Consider the following 17,491-nt stretch of genomic DNA (forward strand, 5'->3'; position numbering starts at 1 on the left):
TTCTTACCAGGAGGGAGGAAAACGACGCTAATCCCAAAAGGAAGATATTCAAATATATTGCAGATGCAGGCTTTTACTCAGCTTTTTTTTTTTTTTTTTAAGTTTGAGGCATCCGCATTATCAGGTGCTAATGGTATTAGAGGCATGACAAAATCTGATGCTGGGTGCCACATTTCTTAAGGGACCTGTAGCTTGCGTCTGTCTTACTGCATCCTGCAAAATGGCCAGATCTCCCCGTGCATGCTGAGAAACTTCATTCTACACCCCAAGGTGCTTCGCTTCTACACAAAACTCTTCTTCTTCTTCTTTTTTTTTTTTTTTCTTTTTACTGTATTTTTCATCATAAATAATCTGAATTTGTCTTCTAATTGAAAAACTGAACTTGTCCATAACAGCTGAGTCACTATCAACACAGTACTGTAATATTTTTATTATTTTCTGTATCCCCTTATGAAAGCAATCTGACAGCGCGTTTGTTTTTTTTTTCCTCACCACTGTACATTAACCAGATGGTTTTCACTCTATTGTCCACAGATCCACCCACATCTTTCTTCCCTTAATGCTTCCAGTTAATTTAGAAATCACTAGCGATTATGAAAAGCCGAGGTTGTTCCTTCCAATATGCTTCACCCTCTACTTGTCCACACTTAATTTCTTCTCCCATCACGCTGCCCAATTAATTAGGTTTGGCTGATCCCTCCAAAGCTCCTCTCTCGGTTCTAGCTTTCACTAATCTGATCATTTTTAATAGCTGCAAATAGAAGCTAATCTGTTCAGTGCTCCCCCAGTCCCCGCGGACGCATGTGCAGAGCCCCGCCGCTCGCCTTGCTCCCTCGGACCGCGGGCCCTGCCTGACGCCTCCTGGTTGAGCAGGGCTTGCTTTTCACCTCCTCTTCGCTCTCTCCTTCTGCTTTTCTGCAGCTGAGTCCTCACCTTGGCGCAGCCCTCCCAATGATTTGGGGTTTTAGTGGTTTCGGTCCCTGTCTGGCGGTAAATCTTCCGTCTCGCCTCGCCACTCGTGACTGGTTGGCAGGAGTTCAGGCTCTCCGCATAAAGTGATCTGGTTTTTGGCCGTCAATAAAGTAGTGTTACCAAATCTGTCGTGGCGTATTTATCTGTTGCTATGTCTGTATCTAGATGAAGCCTGCGAAGCTCAGGACATATTGGCAGTGAGTTTTGAATGTTTGATAGAACATAATCAAAAACAAAAACCCACCTTCCTGTGCAAGGCAGCTCTGAAACACAAGCACAGCCTTTTACTCGCGTATTCTATGTCTACGGCAACGTTTTCTTAATTATTTTTTGAAGAGAGGCATCATTTAGCTGGTATAACAAGCCCAATGTGATAACACGTCGGCTAATATTTAATGTAATGAGATCTCATTTCCTTCTGCTGGATGGGTTCTTGCCAGAGGTCTCCCTTGCTGCCTGCAGCTGAGAGAGGGGGGCCATTTGTACATCCATTTTTCTTTCATTCACCCCAGTGGATGCATAAATCTAGCTACAACTTTCAGCCGAGCAGGAGACTCCGGGTGTGATTTTCGCCTCTGCCTTGAATTCTGGCCCTTTTATCTCTCCGGGTAGGGAGGTTTCCCTTGGGTGGTTTTTTCCTCGCTGCCCTGGAGGCGGCTCATTCCTGAAGGATTCCTCTGGGTCACACATTCCTTTCAGCCAAGAAGGCACAAGGAGAGCTCGTGTCGCATCCCAGGGATGCTGCCCAGCTCTGACACGGACCGGGTGGCTGCTGTTATAACAACGACCCCAAAACCCCACTGCCTAAGCTGTTTTTCACCATACCTTCCTAAGCACAAGCAAGTCCTCTGATACAAGCGCATGCATGCATTTCTCCCGGAGCCGCCTGAGGTCGGCGAGGCTTTGATTGGGGATGCTAATGTCACCTTATCGTCACTAAAGCAGGAGAAGCAGAGCTGCAGCTCCGCCGCTAAGTGCTGCCTGTAAAGTTGGAGAGGGCTAATCCCCCGCCCAGCCAGCTAATCGCTGCGCCTGCATTTTAATCCAGCGATTGTGCGCGGCCCGTGTGAAGGACGGAGCTGCCGAAAGCTGCTTGCGGGGGCAGAGCTGCCTGCACACCGGCGGTGACAGCACTGCCACCCATCAGCCATCCTCCCCGCTCTCCTGCTCATCCTCCTGCTGGGCATCTCGGCACCTCGGCATCGCGTGGAGCCACGGCAGCTCCCAGGGCCTTGGCAAGCCGTGGATCAAGACACTTCATCCAGCTACCGAGTTTTTCTCTCAGGCTCCCCCACAGCATGGAGAGACAGGGTTTCAAGCTCACGACTCGCTTCCCACCACCCCGAGCCCCTCAGGCCTCGCCGAAGGGCTGTCCATGCGTGATGAGGCTTTTTCTTCCTGGCCTTCTTTGTCAGCCTTTAATTAGCAGGTGCTGGCTGACCGTGGCTGCGTGGGGGCCAATAACCAAGGCACACCGCAGGGCTGCCTACGGCAGGCTGGGCTCCAGCGGGGCGCATGCCCGCTGGTACCAGCAGCTCCCGGAGGCACAAGGGGGACCCTGGCTGGGGCTGTCACCCTGGGAAGGTCGCTGCCACCAAACTGTCCCAGCAAACACCAAGTCCCACTGTCTAACTGGCAGTGGCAGACCTCTGATGACGGAGATGCCATAGGGCTGCTTTTTAGCAGCCCACCCCAACCTCTTTGTGGCATCCTGAGCCCTTTCCCATTTGTCCCACTCCCTAGGAACACCTGGATGGACTATGTCCTTCTCGGGGTTTGCAGGCTGTGCAGGAGACCCCCCTGAAGCTATGCCAGCTGGGTCTGGCCAACAGGAGCACTTTTCCCTGGGGATCCCTGTATTAATAATAGCAACTCCGTGCTCCAGCTCTCACCCTGGAAGACAGTCCCCTGGCTGCAGCCACCAGCCTGTGGCTGGTGTTCTGGGCTCACATCCTTCCCCGAGCTGCTTGGGGATGCAGACAGTGGGACTTGGTTTGCCCCCAGGGAGCTGAAAGCTGCCTGGCGTGGGGCTGTGCCACTTGTTGCTGGTTCTCACTGTGAGGACACAAAGCCCAGGTGCTGTGCTTAGCCTGCACCACCCAGCCAGTCCCTTTGGTTTTGGAAAAGGCTCTCTGCAGCTCCTGGGCCCCTCTGGGGGGGGTCCAGGTGCCCCAGCCAGGCCACCCTTCAGCCTCTCACACTTCTGCTGGCAGCCGTCACGCTGCTGGGTACCCCTGAGCCGGGGAGGAGCCGGGATTTGGGGAGTTTGGGAGCAACGGGGGAGACAGCAGGGGGGCTCGGGGAGCTGCCGGAGCGGCGGGGAGCAGCAGAGCTCCCGGGGCACCGCGGGGATGGAGGGGGGCTGCGGGAGGGACGGGCTGCCAGGGCCCGGGTGCCAACTCGCGCTGCGCTGATGCGAATCCGGATTAACTCCGCCAAGCGGGGCGACCCCCGGGCGGGCGGGCGGCAGCTCCCCGCGGGGCAGGGCAGGAAAACCCCGGGCTGAGCCGCAGCAGCAGAGCCCCCCCCGGAGCTCTACCTGCCCGCCGCGCCTCTCCGCCTTGCCGGGGGCTCCCCCCGGGCGCTGGGGTTGGAGGGGGGGGGGGGGAGCGGCGAGCGCTGCGCCCTGGCGAAGGCAGCGAGCAGGAGGCAGCGGAGCCACTTCCAGCCTCGCCGTCTGAACGGGCGGCAGGGGACGGAGCCGCGCCGGGAGGAGGCTCCTGGCACAGGGAACCGGCAACCGGGGAACGGTACCGGCCGCGCTCCGCCGCCGGGCGCACCGGGGCGCGGAGCCGCCGCCGCCACCGGAGGGCTCCGCCGCCTCCCGGCCGGCTCCGTGCCCGCCTCGGCGCCCCCCGGCCGTGCCCGAGGGCCCTGCCCGGGGCCCCCCCGAGCCGCTCCCCGCAGCCCTCGCCCCGCCGCAGCGCGGCCCCCCCCGCCGCGGCCATGCCCGCCGCCGCCCCGCCGCCGCCGCTCCAACTTCGCGGCTGAGCCCCGCAGGTAAGGGAGCGGGCTCCGAGCCGGGGGAGCTGGCGGTGCTTGGGGGGGGGAAGGATGAGGATGGAGAGGGGACGGGGGTCCCGGAGGGAATAGATGAGAAATAGATGGTGGGGGGGGGTGTCGGGCCGAGCCGGGGGGCTGCGAGGTGGAGAAAGCGGGCAGCGGGCAGCCGGGGAGGGAGCGCCTGCTGAGGGGGCCGGGGGGCGGGTGGGGGGGGCGAAATGGAAGGATTTCGGGAAAAGTTTTGCAGGCCAGCTATGGCACGGGAGCTGCAATGGCACCTTGCGCTGCTGCGTGCACGGGAGGCAGCCTGCGGGGCTCCCGGCCAGGCGGCTCGGCCGCCCGCCGGGCTTGGGGGCTGCCTGCCCTCCTGCACAGCCGAGGGAGCCCCCCGAGACCCTCCCCCGGCTCCCCCCGGGCACCCCCGGGCAGCGGCAGGGGAAGGGACGGGGCTCGCTCCTGCAGCCGTGGGCAGCGGGGAGCCGTGGCCGCACCGTGCCCCGCCGGAGCTGCACCTCCTCCCGGTGTCCCTGTGCCTGCCCGTGCCCGGGGGAAGAGCCGAGAGCCCAGGAGTTGGGAAGGGAAGAGCTTTCAGTGCCTGAGCAGCGCCTGTTTATGATTCCTTCTCCAAAGCTGCTGCGGGTTTCGCGAAACCTAGGCTCTTCGCCACCAAGCCACTTTGCCGGGTTGCTTGCTTTTTGCCTCTGAAAAACAAATCGCCTTTCCGCCAGCTCAGGATCTGTCACCGGTAGAAACCTTTTTTTTTTTTTTTTTTCCCCCAGGAGGACCCCGAGTGGAAGGTAGCACTACGTAAATGACAGGGCTAACCAGAGGAGCGGGGTCTGAGGCTGCCTGCAACAACACATGGCAAAAAAAGCCCCGGTCCCCTGGGGATAATAGCTGGTTACTTTGTAGGCTGTCAGGAGAAGGAATTACCCAATCAAAGATGTAGTGGCTGCATTTCTCCGGCAAAAGTTTCTCGTTTCATGAAAATGGCTGGCAGACCGAAAGCTTCGGGGAGCTGAATCGGCTTCACTTCAACTCCCTGAACCACCATCAGAGGCAGGTAATAAACACGATTATTAAAGAATGAGTAATTTGCTGCAGCTCCGGCGCGGTGAATTTGTACAGCAAATCCCGGCTTTTGCCTGGTACCAAACCCCTCCCTGCCCTCTGAGGTGAAGGAGGAAGAGGTGAAGCCCACAGCTCTGCCCATCCTGCCCCCAACCCCGTTGGCATCAGACCCTCTGGACACTGAAGCACCGTGCCCCTTCCCCAGGTCTCTCACCTCTCCTTGACCACTGCCCTCCCTCCCATCTCAACAGCCATGCCCGGAGTTGTTTTCTAGTTCTCTTGCAGGCATTTTCTCTGAATCAGGCAGATTTTTTGCTCTTTTCTGCCTGTTTTCTAAAGCTGGGCCTGATTCTGGCAGGCAGTGCTCGTGGTACAAGTTCGAGGGGGTTATTTTAGGCCAGATCTTGAGCCAGCTTTTCTCTATCTGTAGAGTTAGTGATGGGCAAATGATTGACTTTTCCAGCTGAAGAGCCAAGCCATAGCATTGAGACAGGGAAAAAAAAAAAAGTCCATTATAGATTTCCTCCAAATAGTCTTACTGCTGCTGCTTCTTAGTGAAGCGCAAAAGGCAGCAAAGCAGTCTGAATGCCTTGGTCAGCCTGGAGGGGAAAGCTGCGCTCGTCTCCAGTGTTTTTCAGGTGCCTCGCTTCCAACAGCTTCACTTTGGAGCGAAACGTTTCATCTCTCTCTTGAAAAACAAAGGCAAGCACAGGGTTTGCCCCCAGGCTCTGTTTCTGGAGAACCAAATGATTGCGTGACAATTTCCACCCAGCCCCGTGGGGCCAGGTCGAGCCTCCCCAGTTGTGGTGGAGCTCCGGGGCTGGGCTCTCCCCAAATGCCCCACAGACCCCACAGACCCTAAGATACCATACAGGGTGAGATGGACGGGGCTGTGGCTTGTCCCCATGTAGCAGGGACGTGCCAGGAGCATGCTGACAGCAGCTTTAGGGGTGCAGTGTGAGTGCAGTTCCAGGAAGGGCTGGTCTAAATCCAGCCTGGGGAAGAGCGATGAGCCAGAAAGAGAGGGAAAGCATGGATACAGCAAAGGCAAGGGCAAGCTCAGGGGACCGCTCAGCAAGCCGTGGTCAGGACTTGACAGAGACATTAAAAAGAGCACATGACATCGGTTTTCATCAGCTCTTTCCAGCCCCATGGCAGGTAACCTAGCAGTCATGTCCTGCGTGTCTTTGCCCTTGCAGATGCTCCTGGCTGCCCCAGGGGGCTGCAGGGCCAGCAAGAGCTGCACCTGGGTGACAGCCTAACCTTTGAGGTTTGTTTGGAGCAGGAACGGAGGGATCTCTTCCTCTGCTGGAGACCAGCTGGCTGCACCCACGATAAGCACAGGCCGTGTTTGGAAACTTAGGGGTTGGAAAAACAAGCTAGAGATGTGCCGTGCCCAGAGTGTAAGTTCATTTTTTAAAGGGAGAGCAGCTCATTGGCAAATGAATTCAACATCTGAAGTGTGCAGGGGCACAGGGACGCCCCAGGAGAACAGGACCACAGCAAGCACGGTGGAAATAGCCCTGAGCTGAATGAAGGCAGATAAAATAAACAGGACGGTGGGGAAAGGAGGTGATGGCATGCGCCAGCGTTCAGGGTGGTTATGAATCATTTGTACGTATATGTTTTAAACAGAGACAAATGAGCAGCCCCTAACAACTCCTTTACATTGCCAGCCTCGGCTGACAGAGCTGGGACTCGGAGGGAGATCCGGGATGAAGCTGGGGTTCAGGTCTCTCTCCTGGAGGAAAGCAGAGTGATGTTTGCCAGGTCACTCCTGCTCTGGGTGGCAGGCTGTGGCCAGGGGAGCACCTCAGGGTGCCATGGCCTGGGGGACGTGAAGGAAAAGAGCCTTGAAGTGGAGATGGTGGGACTGGAGCACAGGGTGACATGGAAGAAGCCATGAGAGGAGCTTGGAGCCACCTGGGATACCCACCATGTTCAGTTCAGCTCTAGGTATAAATAGTGATGAGGAAAATGTGATGGGAAACCGAAGACTGTAACCACTAGCGTAGGAAAACCAGCCATGAGTAAAATTACAATCCACAGGCACGAGCTTCTGTGTGCCTCCCAGCAGCAGCAAGAACACCCTGGCCATCAGAGAGCCTTGGGGGAGCTCCGAGAGCTGCTCCTGGCAGCATGGGCTTGGTGTCCATGCGGGCACCCCATGCAGGGAGCCTGGTCTGGGCAAGGAACAGGTCTGCCTCCAGGCTGCGAGCTTCTGCGAGGCACAAGGCCCTGTAATTTTGGTTCTCAGCAGCCCTACACACACGGGTGTTTCCAGGCAGGCTGTTGCACTGAGGGCTGGGAGCCAGTACCCATCTCTCCAGGCAGCTTCGCATGCAGCAGCCACAATATTTCCTGAGGGTGGTCCTAAGCTGGGCAAGGGGAGCTTGCAGCCTGCCCCCAGCCTGGGCTGCTGTTCCTCCATGCCGGTGATTTGGGTGTTGCAGCAGGATGGGAATTTGCTTTCCCCTGGAAATTCTGGGCTGGAATTGTGTGGCCGAGCTCTCCTGGCGGGCTGGTGCCTCCAAGGGCTGGCGATGCTGAGCGACAGCCCCGGCAGCCTCCCCGCGCTGGAGTCATCACGCTGACCCGCGCTACCCCCCAGCAATCCCTCTTGGCCATCAAACCAACGTGTGGCAAGGCACAGAGGCCTCCGGTGGGAGCTATCAATCGGTTTTGATGGGCACCGAGTGCTCCCGCTGCTCACCAGGGCTGGCTGCTGAGCGCTCTGCGGGGCCGCAGGTTGGGTGGGCACAAGTGCACAAGTCCCCAGGGCTGAGCTGATGGTCCCAGCGCGGCTGTCGGCACCTCCAGGGCTCACCCAGCCCCGATCCTGTCCTGGCCACGTCCCCAGCCCAACGCTGCCGGCCAGGTCACCCCTTGGGCAGCCTCCCCACAGCCTGCAGCGCCAGGGCAGCCCCTGCATCGCACCCCGCACCCCGAGCCAGGCTGCGGGAACTCCTGCCAGCAGCTTTGTTTACTTGTTGGTGTCTCTCCAGCTGAAAAAAAGGACACGGAGAGACTCCGGACGTGCAAATTTTACACCTAGCCGCCCACACAGCCGCGTGTCTCACCACCACCCCTCTCCTCCATCCTTCCTCCATCCCCACCGCCCTCCAGCTCAGTCAGCCCCCTCCTCGCAGCCGGGGCACGCACTTGGGGACCCCCCCGGTGCCTTTCCACGCCGTGCCTTCCCCCGGCCCCCGCGCTGCGTGGAGCACCTGGGACATCTAGCGGCCACCTCTCCAAACGCCGGGCCCGAGGGGACGCGGTGGCAGCGGCCCCCCGGGGGCAGGACAGCCGGGGCGGGGGGCAGCCCCCCTCTCCTAGGTCGGAGCTCACGGCCGGAGTTAATTTCCAGAGGTTTAGGGGCTGGGGTCGCTGCTGCCGAAGCGCCCCGGGGGCTGGATGTGCTGTTGCTCCCCGTTAGGAGCGGCGCAGGAGCTCTGAGCGCAGCGGGGTGGAAGTGCTGCTGCAGAGAAACGTTTTAACCAGGGAGAGCAAAGGCTCGGCTTCCACCTGGAAATTGCCCAATTTGACTCGCCAGCCTCGAGAAGCAGCCCACCGCGTCCCAATTCTCGCAGCAATTTAGTCTCTGCTGGAGCCGGGAGCCCGCTGCCGAGGCCCTGGCTCTGTACCCGTTAGGAGATCAGACGAGTGAGAGATCAGCTCACCCCTTCCAGCTCCATCAAACCGGCTGCATTGAAGTTGTGAATCTGCTGCTTCCCATCACAAACACGCTCAGCTGTCCTCCCTCTAACCCGTGCCTGTTGGCTCCGTGTCAATCCTCTCCCACTGCTGCCCCCACCGTGCCCCTTTGCTCCTCTGGGTGCCCCGGCTGCCACCACGTGTCCTCATTCCTCATTCCTCCTCCGCCAGCTGGAGCACGGCTGCTTTCTGCAGCGATGCCTGCTGGCCTGATAAAAGGGTTTTTCTTCTCCCCTCGAGCTGCACCTGACCCCAAGGCTCACAGCTGTGATGGGAAGGGTGCTGGCCACGTCTCCTCCATGTTCCTGCTCCATCAGGAGTGGGACCGTTGCTGTCCTGGGGCCACAGCAGCTGTACCTCTCCACGATGCTGCTTCCCAGCAGTTTTTGCTGTCCCCTGCCCCCAGACCCATCAGGGACACGGCAGCACAGCGGGCATCACTCCCCGAGCACGCCAGCCTGCGGGGTGCTGGTCCCAAGGGACAGCCTCTGGCCAGGCAGAGCTGACCTTCTCGCTTGGGAGCCAGGGGACGTGCAAAGAAATCCCAACCTCCTAATGAGCCCGGGAAGCCAGGCAGAGTGTTTGCTTGACAGGGCAATTAGACGATGATTGATTCCTGGAACAGCTACTTAATTCACCATTAACTGGGCTTATCGCGGCCAGCATCTGCGCTGAGGGTCCCAGCGAGGGCTGCGCCGCCAACCTGCACCAGCCACGGGGCCGGGGTGCGGGGCTGGGCTGCACGATGAGCAGAGCTGGGGTTGGCACCTTGCTTTGTCAGGCCTTATTTTGGCTCCTTCCATCCAGCATTGGGCTGGAGAACGCTGCAGCTGCCCTGGGGGAGCCTGGGGGAGCCCAGTCTCATGGTTTGTGGTGCCAGGGGGATGAAGCAGTTTTCAGGGAGCCAGCATTTGCTCCTGTCCTCTGCAGGGCACAGCCTGCCCGCAGTGATGGCTGAGACACGGGGCTCTGCCCCCCAGGGGTGTCCTGGCTGGACACGAGGCCAAGGTGCTCACCACGTTGGGCTTTTACAGCTTCCTTGCTTTCATCTGCCTGCTCCGTTCCTCTTCCCCCAAGCCTGGTTATTACCAGGCTTACTTTATTCAGTCCCAGTGTGGCTGAATTCTCCGTGGGATCCAGATAAAATGAATAGGGTTTGGGGAAGACCGCAGGGCTGCATTGGTTCTTCCCAGCCCTGCACTCTTCCCTGCAGTATTATCTCTGGTATTTTTATGGCCCAGTGCATGGTACAATCCTGCCCTGCAGACGTGTGTGGTCAGCCCAATGCCAGGACTGGGTGCTACAGCTGCACTTCGTGGTCCCGTTGCATCTGTAGGAGAATGGCAGTGAGATCTTCATTCCTCATTTCCTCCTGGTCCCAGCAGCCCCATTATCACCTCGTGCTTCTCCCAGAGAGAGGAGTTGCTCTTCTGGGCTCCCCATGTGGCCACAAGGACCCCTCCTGCAGCCCCTGCTGGAGGTGGCAGCCCCACTTCATCCAGGTCGTGTGCTTCAGAGCACACACCCTGAGCACCCCCTGCCTTCTCCCACGCCACTTTTGGGGTTCCTAATGCTTCTTGGCCCTTCTTTCCTCCGCCCATGTGCTGAGTGCCAGCCAGCTGTGAGCCAGCAGCTTTGCCACACACCTCTCTCCCTCCTCAAAATCAGTGCCGACGACCTGGTGCATGACAGGCAGCAGCCTCCACGCCTGCAGCATCCTCTTGCCGGCAGCCTGCCCACAGCCCGGCTGCGGCTGCTTCCCAGCACATTTGGGCTCGGATCCCAGCAGGCTGCCATCCCTCCCCATCGTGGTTCAGAGCCAGAAACACTTCTGGAGAGGAGGTGTTGGTGCCTCACCACAACCACCAGCTTTCTCTTGCTGGACCTTGGTGTCCTGTTGCATGGTGTCCTGCTCCGGGTCGGGCTCCTACATTCGAGGGATGCTCAGGGTCTGGTCAGCCCTTATTGTTTCATTATAAAAGAAACATATTTCATCGGAAATCTAATCTGCATGTTGAGGGAAGCAAAGAAGATGTTTGTGCTTTCCTCACCTGGAAGCAGGGAGGAGGCTTTGTGCTCCAAGCACATTTATCTGGCTCTGTGCAGGAAATAAAATGCTCTGTGGTACCAATAGGCATCACCTTTAAATATTGGGAAAATACTTCGCAGCCATCTGCCACAGGAGCCACTGAGTGCTTTATTAGCAAGGTGGGAGGGTGAGGAGAGCAGACAATGATTTGGGGGAGGGAGATGTGGAGGGCACTCGCCAAAATGCGCAGTGCTTTAGCGATGCAGGAGTGCTTTTGAATGGCTTCATTTTCCTGAACAGCTTTCCAAAATGCGACGACCGCTGCCAAAACAAAACCCATCAACGAGGACATTTACAACAGGCTACAGCACTCAAACCCGTGCACTGTGGCAGAATTCGTCCGAGGGGAACAGGACCGCTTGGGAGGCAATTGGGCTGTTCACTCCCTGGAGCGTTCGGCTCCAACTCCTTCATTTCTGTTTTCCTCCCGAGGGTTGGTTTGAAGCCAAGGTGATGCACCTCCCGTCAGAAAGGCTGGTGCGCCACTGGGAGCCCTGTAGCAGGTGGCAGCGTGCCTCTGCCACGCAGCATCCTGCAGAGGAAGCAGCTGCAGAGGTCTCTGGGGAGGAGAAGCAACCTTTGGGCTTGCAAGGCGAGAGGGTGGCATGCTCCAGGAGATGGGAACGTGCTGGAGAGCGGCTGTAAAACACAGCGCTCGGGTGCCGAGGAGCACAGAGCGATCGTTTCTCTCTCTCCTGGGGGATTTGGGTATCTCACTACGCAGTGTCTTTGTGCCAAGGTGGGTTGGAGAGCCAAAATAGCAAACGCTCCTCAGAAGAAACTGGGTTGAAACATTTCATCTCAGAAATTTTCATGCCAAAAAGAAAAAAAAAAAAAAAGAGAGAAGAAGCAGGGCGGTGTTTCAGTGCTCTGAAATGGAGGAACGGAGCAGGGAGGGGAATTTTCCTGAGGCAGGAATTGGTGTTGACATCTGTAGCTGAGGGATCCTGGCTTTCCTTGACTGCTGCCTCCTCGTGTCCCAGCCCTAGCCCAGCTGTGAAACGGCCCAAAAAATCAGCCGGTGCCCGTGAAGGCCATTAGCTGAGCAGGTAATGCCCACAGGGCTGTAATTCCCCATGCCAGCCTCCACTTTGGGAATTCAGGAGGGCCCCTCACGTGGATGTCAGCCTCTTAGCTACTTCAGTGCTGTTACGCCTTGCAGCAGCACGAATTAGGAGCCCGCACAAAAGATGCAGAAGGTCCTTTCCTGCCAGGCTGTGCGTGGCCATCTCAAGATGCATTATAGATACAGCAAATCCTCGTCTTAATCCAGCCTGAATCAGAGCTTCTTGTCGCATCCTTATCTTGCTGGGGAGGAGATGCTCAATTTGCCGAGATAGCATTCAAGCTGGGGAAAAGGGGGGGAGGGCCCTTGTTTTCCCCAGCCTCGCCAAATCCTTCTGTTCCCGCTAGCCTCGCCGTGACATCGGCTCCGCATGGGCGACAGGCGTTTGGGCTGCCGCGCCTCGCTGAAGTGCCAGCTCTTCCCTCCCACTCTCTCTGCTCCCGCAGGATCGCTCTCCCCTTCCACCGGCAGCATGGAGAGCGTGCGCGAGCTCCAGGACCCGCTCCTGGCCAAGGCCCACGGGCACCTCCGCGGCACCTACTCCTACCACCAGCATCACAGCCAGGACTACCCCAGCCACCGCTGCCAAGGGAAACTCTATTCCTACATCTTCCAGAACACGGGCGGTGCCAGGACTCACCAGCTGCTGGATGCCAGCTCCCTGCAGCTGGCTGTCGAAGCCTTGTACGGCCCCAACTTCATCCTGGTGAAGGATGAGACCGCTCTCAAGGCCAAGGACAGCAAGGCGGAGAGCTGCGAGACCACTTTCACAGAAAGCAAAGAGGCCCCGTCTGAAGGGCCCGACGGGCACGAGGCGCAAGGGTCACGCCTGGTAGAAAGCGACATCCGCATCCAAACGGTGTCCTACGAGGTGGAGGAGGAGGAGCTGCAGGAGTATGAGGTGAGCTCTGCGCGGTGGGACGGCACCAAACGCCTCCTCTGCTACCTCTAGGCCAACTTCTCGGTTGTATATTTCCTCTTCTTTCCCTTTAGCTTCGCCTCCAGACCCCACCACCTCCTGTCTCAGCCCTCACTCTCTGTGCATCAAGGATTTCTTCCTCCTCCTCATAATTTCCAGCCCCTTTCCCTCACAGCAGACCTCAGGAGGAGGCCACCAGCTTCTCAGGTCCCTGAGGCCGGTGGTGCGGGCTGCCCAGCCCATAGCACGGCTCTGCCACAGCCCCGTGCCTCTCCCACAGCCGTGTATCACTCAGAGGACAGGCTGCCGGGAAAGCCCTGGCCGAATGCAGGCGGGCTCATGGCAGCCGATCTGAGAAATGGGATTGCTAAGAGGACAGGACACATCGCCGCTCCGCTTCAGCCGCTTTCCCTCAATTTCTAAATTAGTTTAGCGGGGTATCGATCTGCCGGTCCCTAATGGGGATAAGGCACTTTGTTTAAGTTTGTTTGAGCTGACAAACAGCCAGTTCCACCAAAGCTCAGGATATTTCAGTGTGAGAATATCTCCCAGGGAAATCCCAGACCCCCAGCAAGCGAGCTCAGCGTTTGTTCTGGCAGGGAGCCGAGGAGCGGCTCCACTCCTGAATGTGCTGAGCTACGGGTTTTCTCGTCAAACCAGGCTGAGATGCTGAGATATTTCTGAAACTCACCCTTGAACCTGCAGGTAGGAAACCTGTGAGACTATGTGGTGTGGCCGGGGTGGAGCAGGAGGTGGGGGAAAGGGCTGAGAGGTAGCCTCGGGGCGCAGCGTGGTGAGGAGCCTGGTGGCACGAGGAGATGGGTGCCTGCAGCCCCTGCTCCCCTGCCCTGCCAGGGTGGGGAGAAAACTTCTGGGGGGCTTGGGGTGCTGTCAGACACTTCCTCCATCCCTGCGTGCTGCTCTGGCAGGGCTCTGATTCATGCAGGTTCATTAGGAGTGGATGGCAGGGCGTGGGGCAGCTCATGGACGTGCTGCTGGAGCTTCCCACCAACCTTCCTACCAGCCCTGACTTCATCCCTTTTTGCAGAGCGACTCCTCCAGTGACAGCGAAAGCGAGGACCATTTCCTGATGCTTCCTCCCCGGGACCACCTGGGCTTGGCCCTGTTCTCCATGCTGTGCTGCTTCTGGCCCCTGGGGATTGCTGCCTTCTACTTCTCCCAAGGGGTAAGAGATGTCCCGGCCCCCTCTGCTTTCCTGCATGTGCTCAGCCCTGGTGCCAGGGTCCTGCAGGGACCTTTCTGCTCATCTCTGTGTTGTGCCCAGGCCCCCAAGGGTTGGGGCAGAGGGAGCTCTGGATGGCTCCACAACTGCCACGGGGCTGCAAGCCCTCCAGCTCCTATGTGGGCTTTTGGGGGCAGGCTTTTCCTCAGGGCCTTCAGGTGCTGTTTAGCAAACCGGGGCTTCTGCAGCGCTTTGCCCAGGGCCTGCTCACAGTCACGTTACTGTCAGCCCAGAATAATTCGTGTCGAGCCAGGAGATTCGCTCCGTGTTTGCACGGATGCTGTTGTACCGAGAATAGAAGGGGGACAGGTGTTAAGATGTTAAATCAAGAAGATAGAAACAGAAATGGAAAAGTATATAACAGGAGCACCTGGCACAGAGCCGGTGAGAGAAGGGGGAAGCTCCAACTGCCTGGGACCTGAGAAGCGGCTGATTTCACATTTTTGTGTGAGGTACGGGGTAGCACAGTGCCTTTGCCATGTGATGATGTGCTTTGTACAGTTCACACTTGGCTCCCTGTGCTGTAATTACCCTTTGGGTTCACTGTCTTGGCAAGGAGCATCCCTTCAGGCTGTGTCTGTGTCTGTTTGAGCCCCAGTAGCAAGAGATATTAGGAATAGCTCTGGATGCACCCCGTGCACTCGGGGAAGCTGGAAGTCTCCAGCCCTGAGAGCTAACACCCACGTTTGCCTCCGTCACGGGCTCCATAAGCCCTTCTGTGTCAATAGGTTTCAACCGAAGACTCAAACCTGACAAAATCCATTAAATATCGTTAAATGGCTTCCCGTTCCTTCATTTTGGTGCTCTCCCAGCCTTCCTAGGATAAAGTGGCTGGGGCTGGGCAGCTGATTCATCTGTGCACTGAACACGCACAGAAGCCACAGCTCCAGGATAGTGACAATATTCTTCCCGAGATCTTTTTAAACACAGACTGATCAGCAAAAAATGCAGAGCATCGGCAGGCTTCCCGCTTAGCCCACTCAAAGCACCAAAATCTGTTTGCAGAGCGCGGCGATGTAACCGATCCACTTCCAAGATAAATTTAAGTATCAGAAAATGCAGCACTTAGCCTGGGGCCCTCCCCAGCTCCACACAGAGAGGACACCTGCAGAGGGGACATCAGGCCTGAGACTCCTCGCTGTGGATAGGAGATCTGGCCCTCTGGGTTTGCCTGTGTTTTTGGTGAGAGGGGCCATTCGGATGCCTGCACACCCCACACGTAGCTTGACTGGGGCACGTTCCAGCTCATCCCTGTGCACATCCATCCCCCTGTGCGCGCTGCATGAACCCATATCGCAGGGAGACGAGAAGGTACAGCTGTGTGTGCTTCTTCTTCCTCCAGACCAGCAAGGCTGTCTCCAAAGGAGATTTCCACCTGGCCAGCTCAGCCTCCCGCCGAGCTCTCTTCCTCGCGGCGCTCTCCATCACCATCGGCACAGGCGTGTACGTCGGGGTGGTGGTGGCACTCATCGCTTACCTCTCCAAAGGGGGCCACGTGTAGCTGCCACCTGCACACCAGCGCCGTCCCCAGCCGCCAGCCCTCCTGGGATCGAGCTTTCCTGCAGGAAAAGGGCTACTCGCACGGCAGGACCCAGCCCTGGATGCCCTGTGCAGGCTCTTTCCCTTTTCAGACTAACAGCAGATCCTTGGAGATATTCAAAACCACCTGGATATGGTCCTGGGCAACCTGCTCTAGGTGGCACTGGTTGGGCAGGGGTTGGACCAGGTGGCCTTCCGAGGTCCCAGCCATCCTCAGCCATCCTGTGAACCGGTGACACCCGTTCTGCCCGGTGCTGTGGGGTGACACCATCCCACAGCAGGGAACTGAGCAGCGGGCTGCCTGCAGGGACCAGGAGGAGCACCATGGAAGAAGTACAAGAGCGATGCCGCATCCTGCTGCCAGCTTGGTGCCCCCATCCCTGCTGCAGGGCCGTGGCATCCCTGCAGCCGCCGGGCAATGACTGCTCTTTCTTCTGGGCATCTGGGGGTGGTATCAGGACGCCCACGATGGGGACAACGCTCTCATGTTGGTGCCATGGGTGGCACCTGGCCCTTCAGCTGCAGCAAAGGAGGAGGGCACAGCATGGACACAACCAAAAGGTCCTGGGGTGCTCTCTGTATCTCCCTCCAGACACATCTGTGGTCACCAGCCCATCCCAGACAAAAACAAAGGAGAAATGCAAGCTGCAGACACTGCTCATCAAAGGTGTCTGGCAGAGCCAGCAAGGCTTTCCAGCATTCATAATGACTGCCACGATAATTGCAAGTCGTGGCCCCAGGAAGGCTGGCATCCCTCGCTGCTTGGCCCTGGGGAGACTTGCAGGGGGAATTTCTGCCCAAGAAGTGACCGGGGGGGGAGGAACCAGGGGGAAAGATCTCAGCTCACGGCACTAGGTCGGGGGCTTGAGCACCAAGGGGGTGGAGAGGAAGGGCTGGCACAGCTTGCAGTGCCCGGGGTGGGGTGCTGGGAACGAGGGCACAGGGTCCTGAGGGGGGAGTCTTGGAGGCAGCACGAGATGGGGGCATCTCCATCATCCAAAGGCAAGGAAAAACTGCCCATCCAGTTTGATATGAAGGCAATGACTGCTCCAAAGGGCTCCCCCTCCCCAGTATCCTCTTTGCCCCTCTCTGCCCATGGCTCTGCAAGAGGCGCAGCGTGCCCCTCCGGCTGCGTGTCATTCAAATGTACATTTCACCCTAAAGAAGCATGTTAATGTCTGCGATTTCTGTTGTACTCGAGCCATAAAGGAGAGAAGCACATCAGAGACCTGTTCAGAAGCAGTTCTGAGAGTTCCCATTATCTTTTATAATGTGGAAGAGCTAATAAAGGAGCAGGCGAAAAGGATGCTGTTTGTAACAACGTGGAGCTGGAGCGGGAAGAGGTGAGCTCTGCAGGCTGCTGCGGGAGTGCTGAGCTGGCTGGGAGCTGGAGGTGTTTCTGCAGCTCCCTGCGGAGTTTATCATCCAGCTGGTGTCTGGGCAGCTCGGGGGGAGTCGTACTGCGATGTAGATCCCAGTCAGCAGCCCGCATTGGGAGCAGGGTGGTAATGGGGGCTTCTAGCCATGCAGGGATGGATGAGAATTAGGTAGAGGATGGAAGGTTTCTGATCAGGCTGCCTAGAGGAGAAGCTGAAAATAAAACAAGCTCAGAGAGGGGCAGGAAAATGTGAATATTAGGAGTGACTAGCCAGGTCTGACTTCTGATGGTGGAGAGAAGTGATGGGGTGCCCGGGAGAGGTGAGGGGCATCCCTGCCCGAGGAGCTGGATGCATGCGATGGGCACGGGGACCAGCCTCCCCCTGCCCCCGTGGTCCCACTTCTCATCCCCATGGGAGTGCCCCCAAGCCTTGCCAGGGCTCCTTCCCCAAATCTGCTCATCCCTGCACGCCCCTTTGTCTCCTTTAATTGGAGGCA

The 17,491-nt window shown here is 58.0% G+C and overlaps 1 protein-coding gene across 4 annotated transcripts; it reads left to right on the top strand.

The window, feature by feature from the left end:
- Window positions 1-3,357: 3,357 nt before the first annotated feature.
- On the top strand, window positions 3,358-16,922 carry SYNDIG1L (synapse differentiation inducing 1 like). 4 transcript variants are annotated; one of them, XM_084519617.1, is made up of 5 exons: window positions 3,358-3,972; window positions 4,755-5,038; window positions 12,263-12,816; window positions 13,883-14,020; window positions 15,420-16,922. In XM_084519617.1, exons 3-5 carry the CDS (start codon window positions 12,286-12,288, stop codon window positions 15,576-15,578), a joined length of 828 nt encoding a protein of 275 aa, XP_084375743.1. In that variant the 5' UTR covers window positions 3,358-3,972; window positions 4,755-5,038; window positions 12,263-12,285; the 3' UTR covers window positions 15,579-16,922. The 4 variants fall into 4 exon arrangements, with proteins under 4 accessions (XP_084375743.1, XP_084375742.1, XP_084375745.1 ...); XM_084519619.1 differs by having other exon boundaries at window positions 3,360-3,972; window positions 12,362-12,816; XM_084519616.1 differs by lacking the exon at window positions 4,755-5,038 and having other exon boundaries at window positions 3,359-3,972.
- The last annotated feature ends 569 nt before the right edge of the window (window positions 16,923-17,491 follow it).

Source organism: Aythya ferina, assembly GCF_964211825.1.
Source record: "Aythya ferina genome assembly, chromosome: 5".
NCBI classification, from domain to species: domain Eukaryota; kingdom Metazoa; phylum Chordata; class Aves; order Anseriformes; family Anatidae; genus Aythya; species Aythya ferina.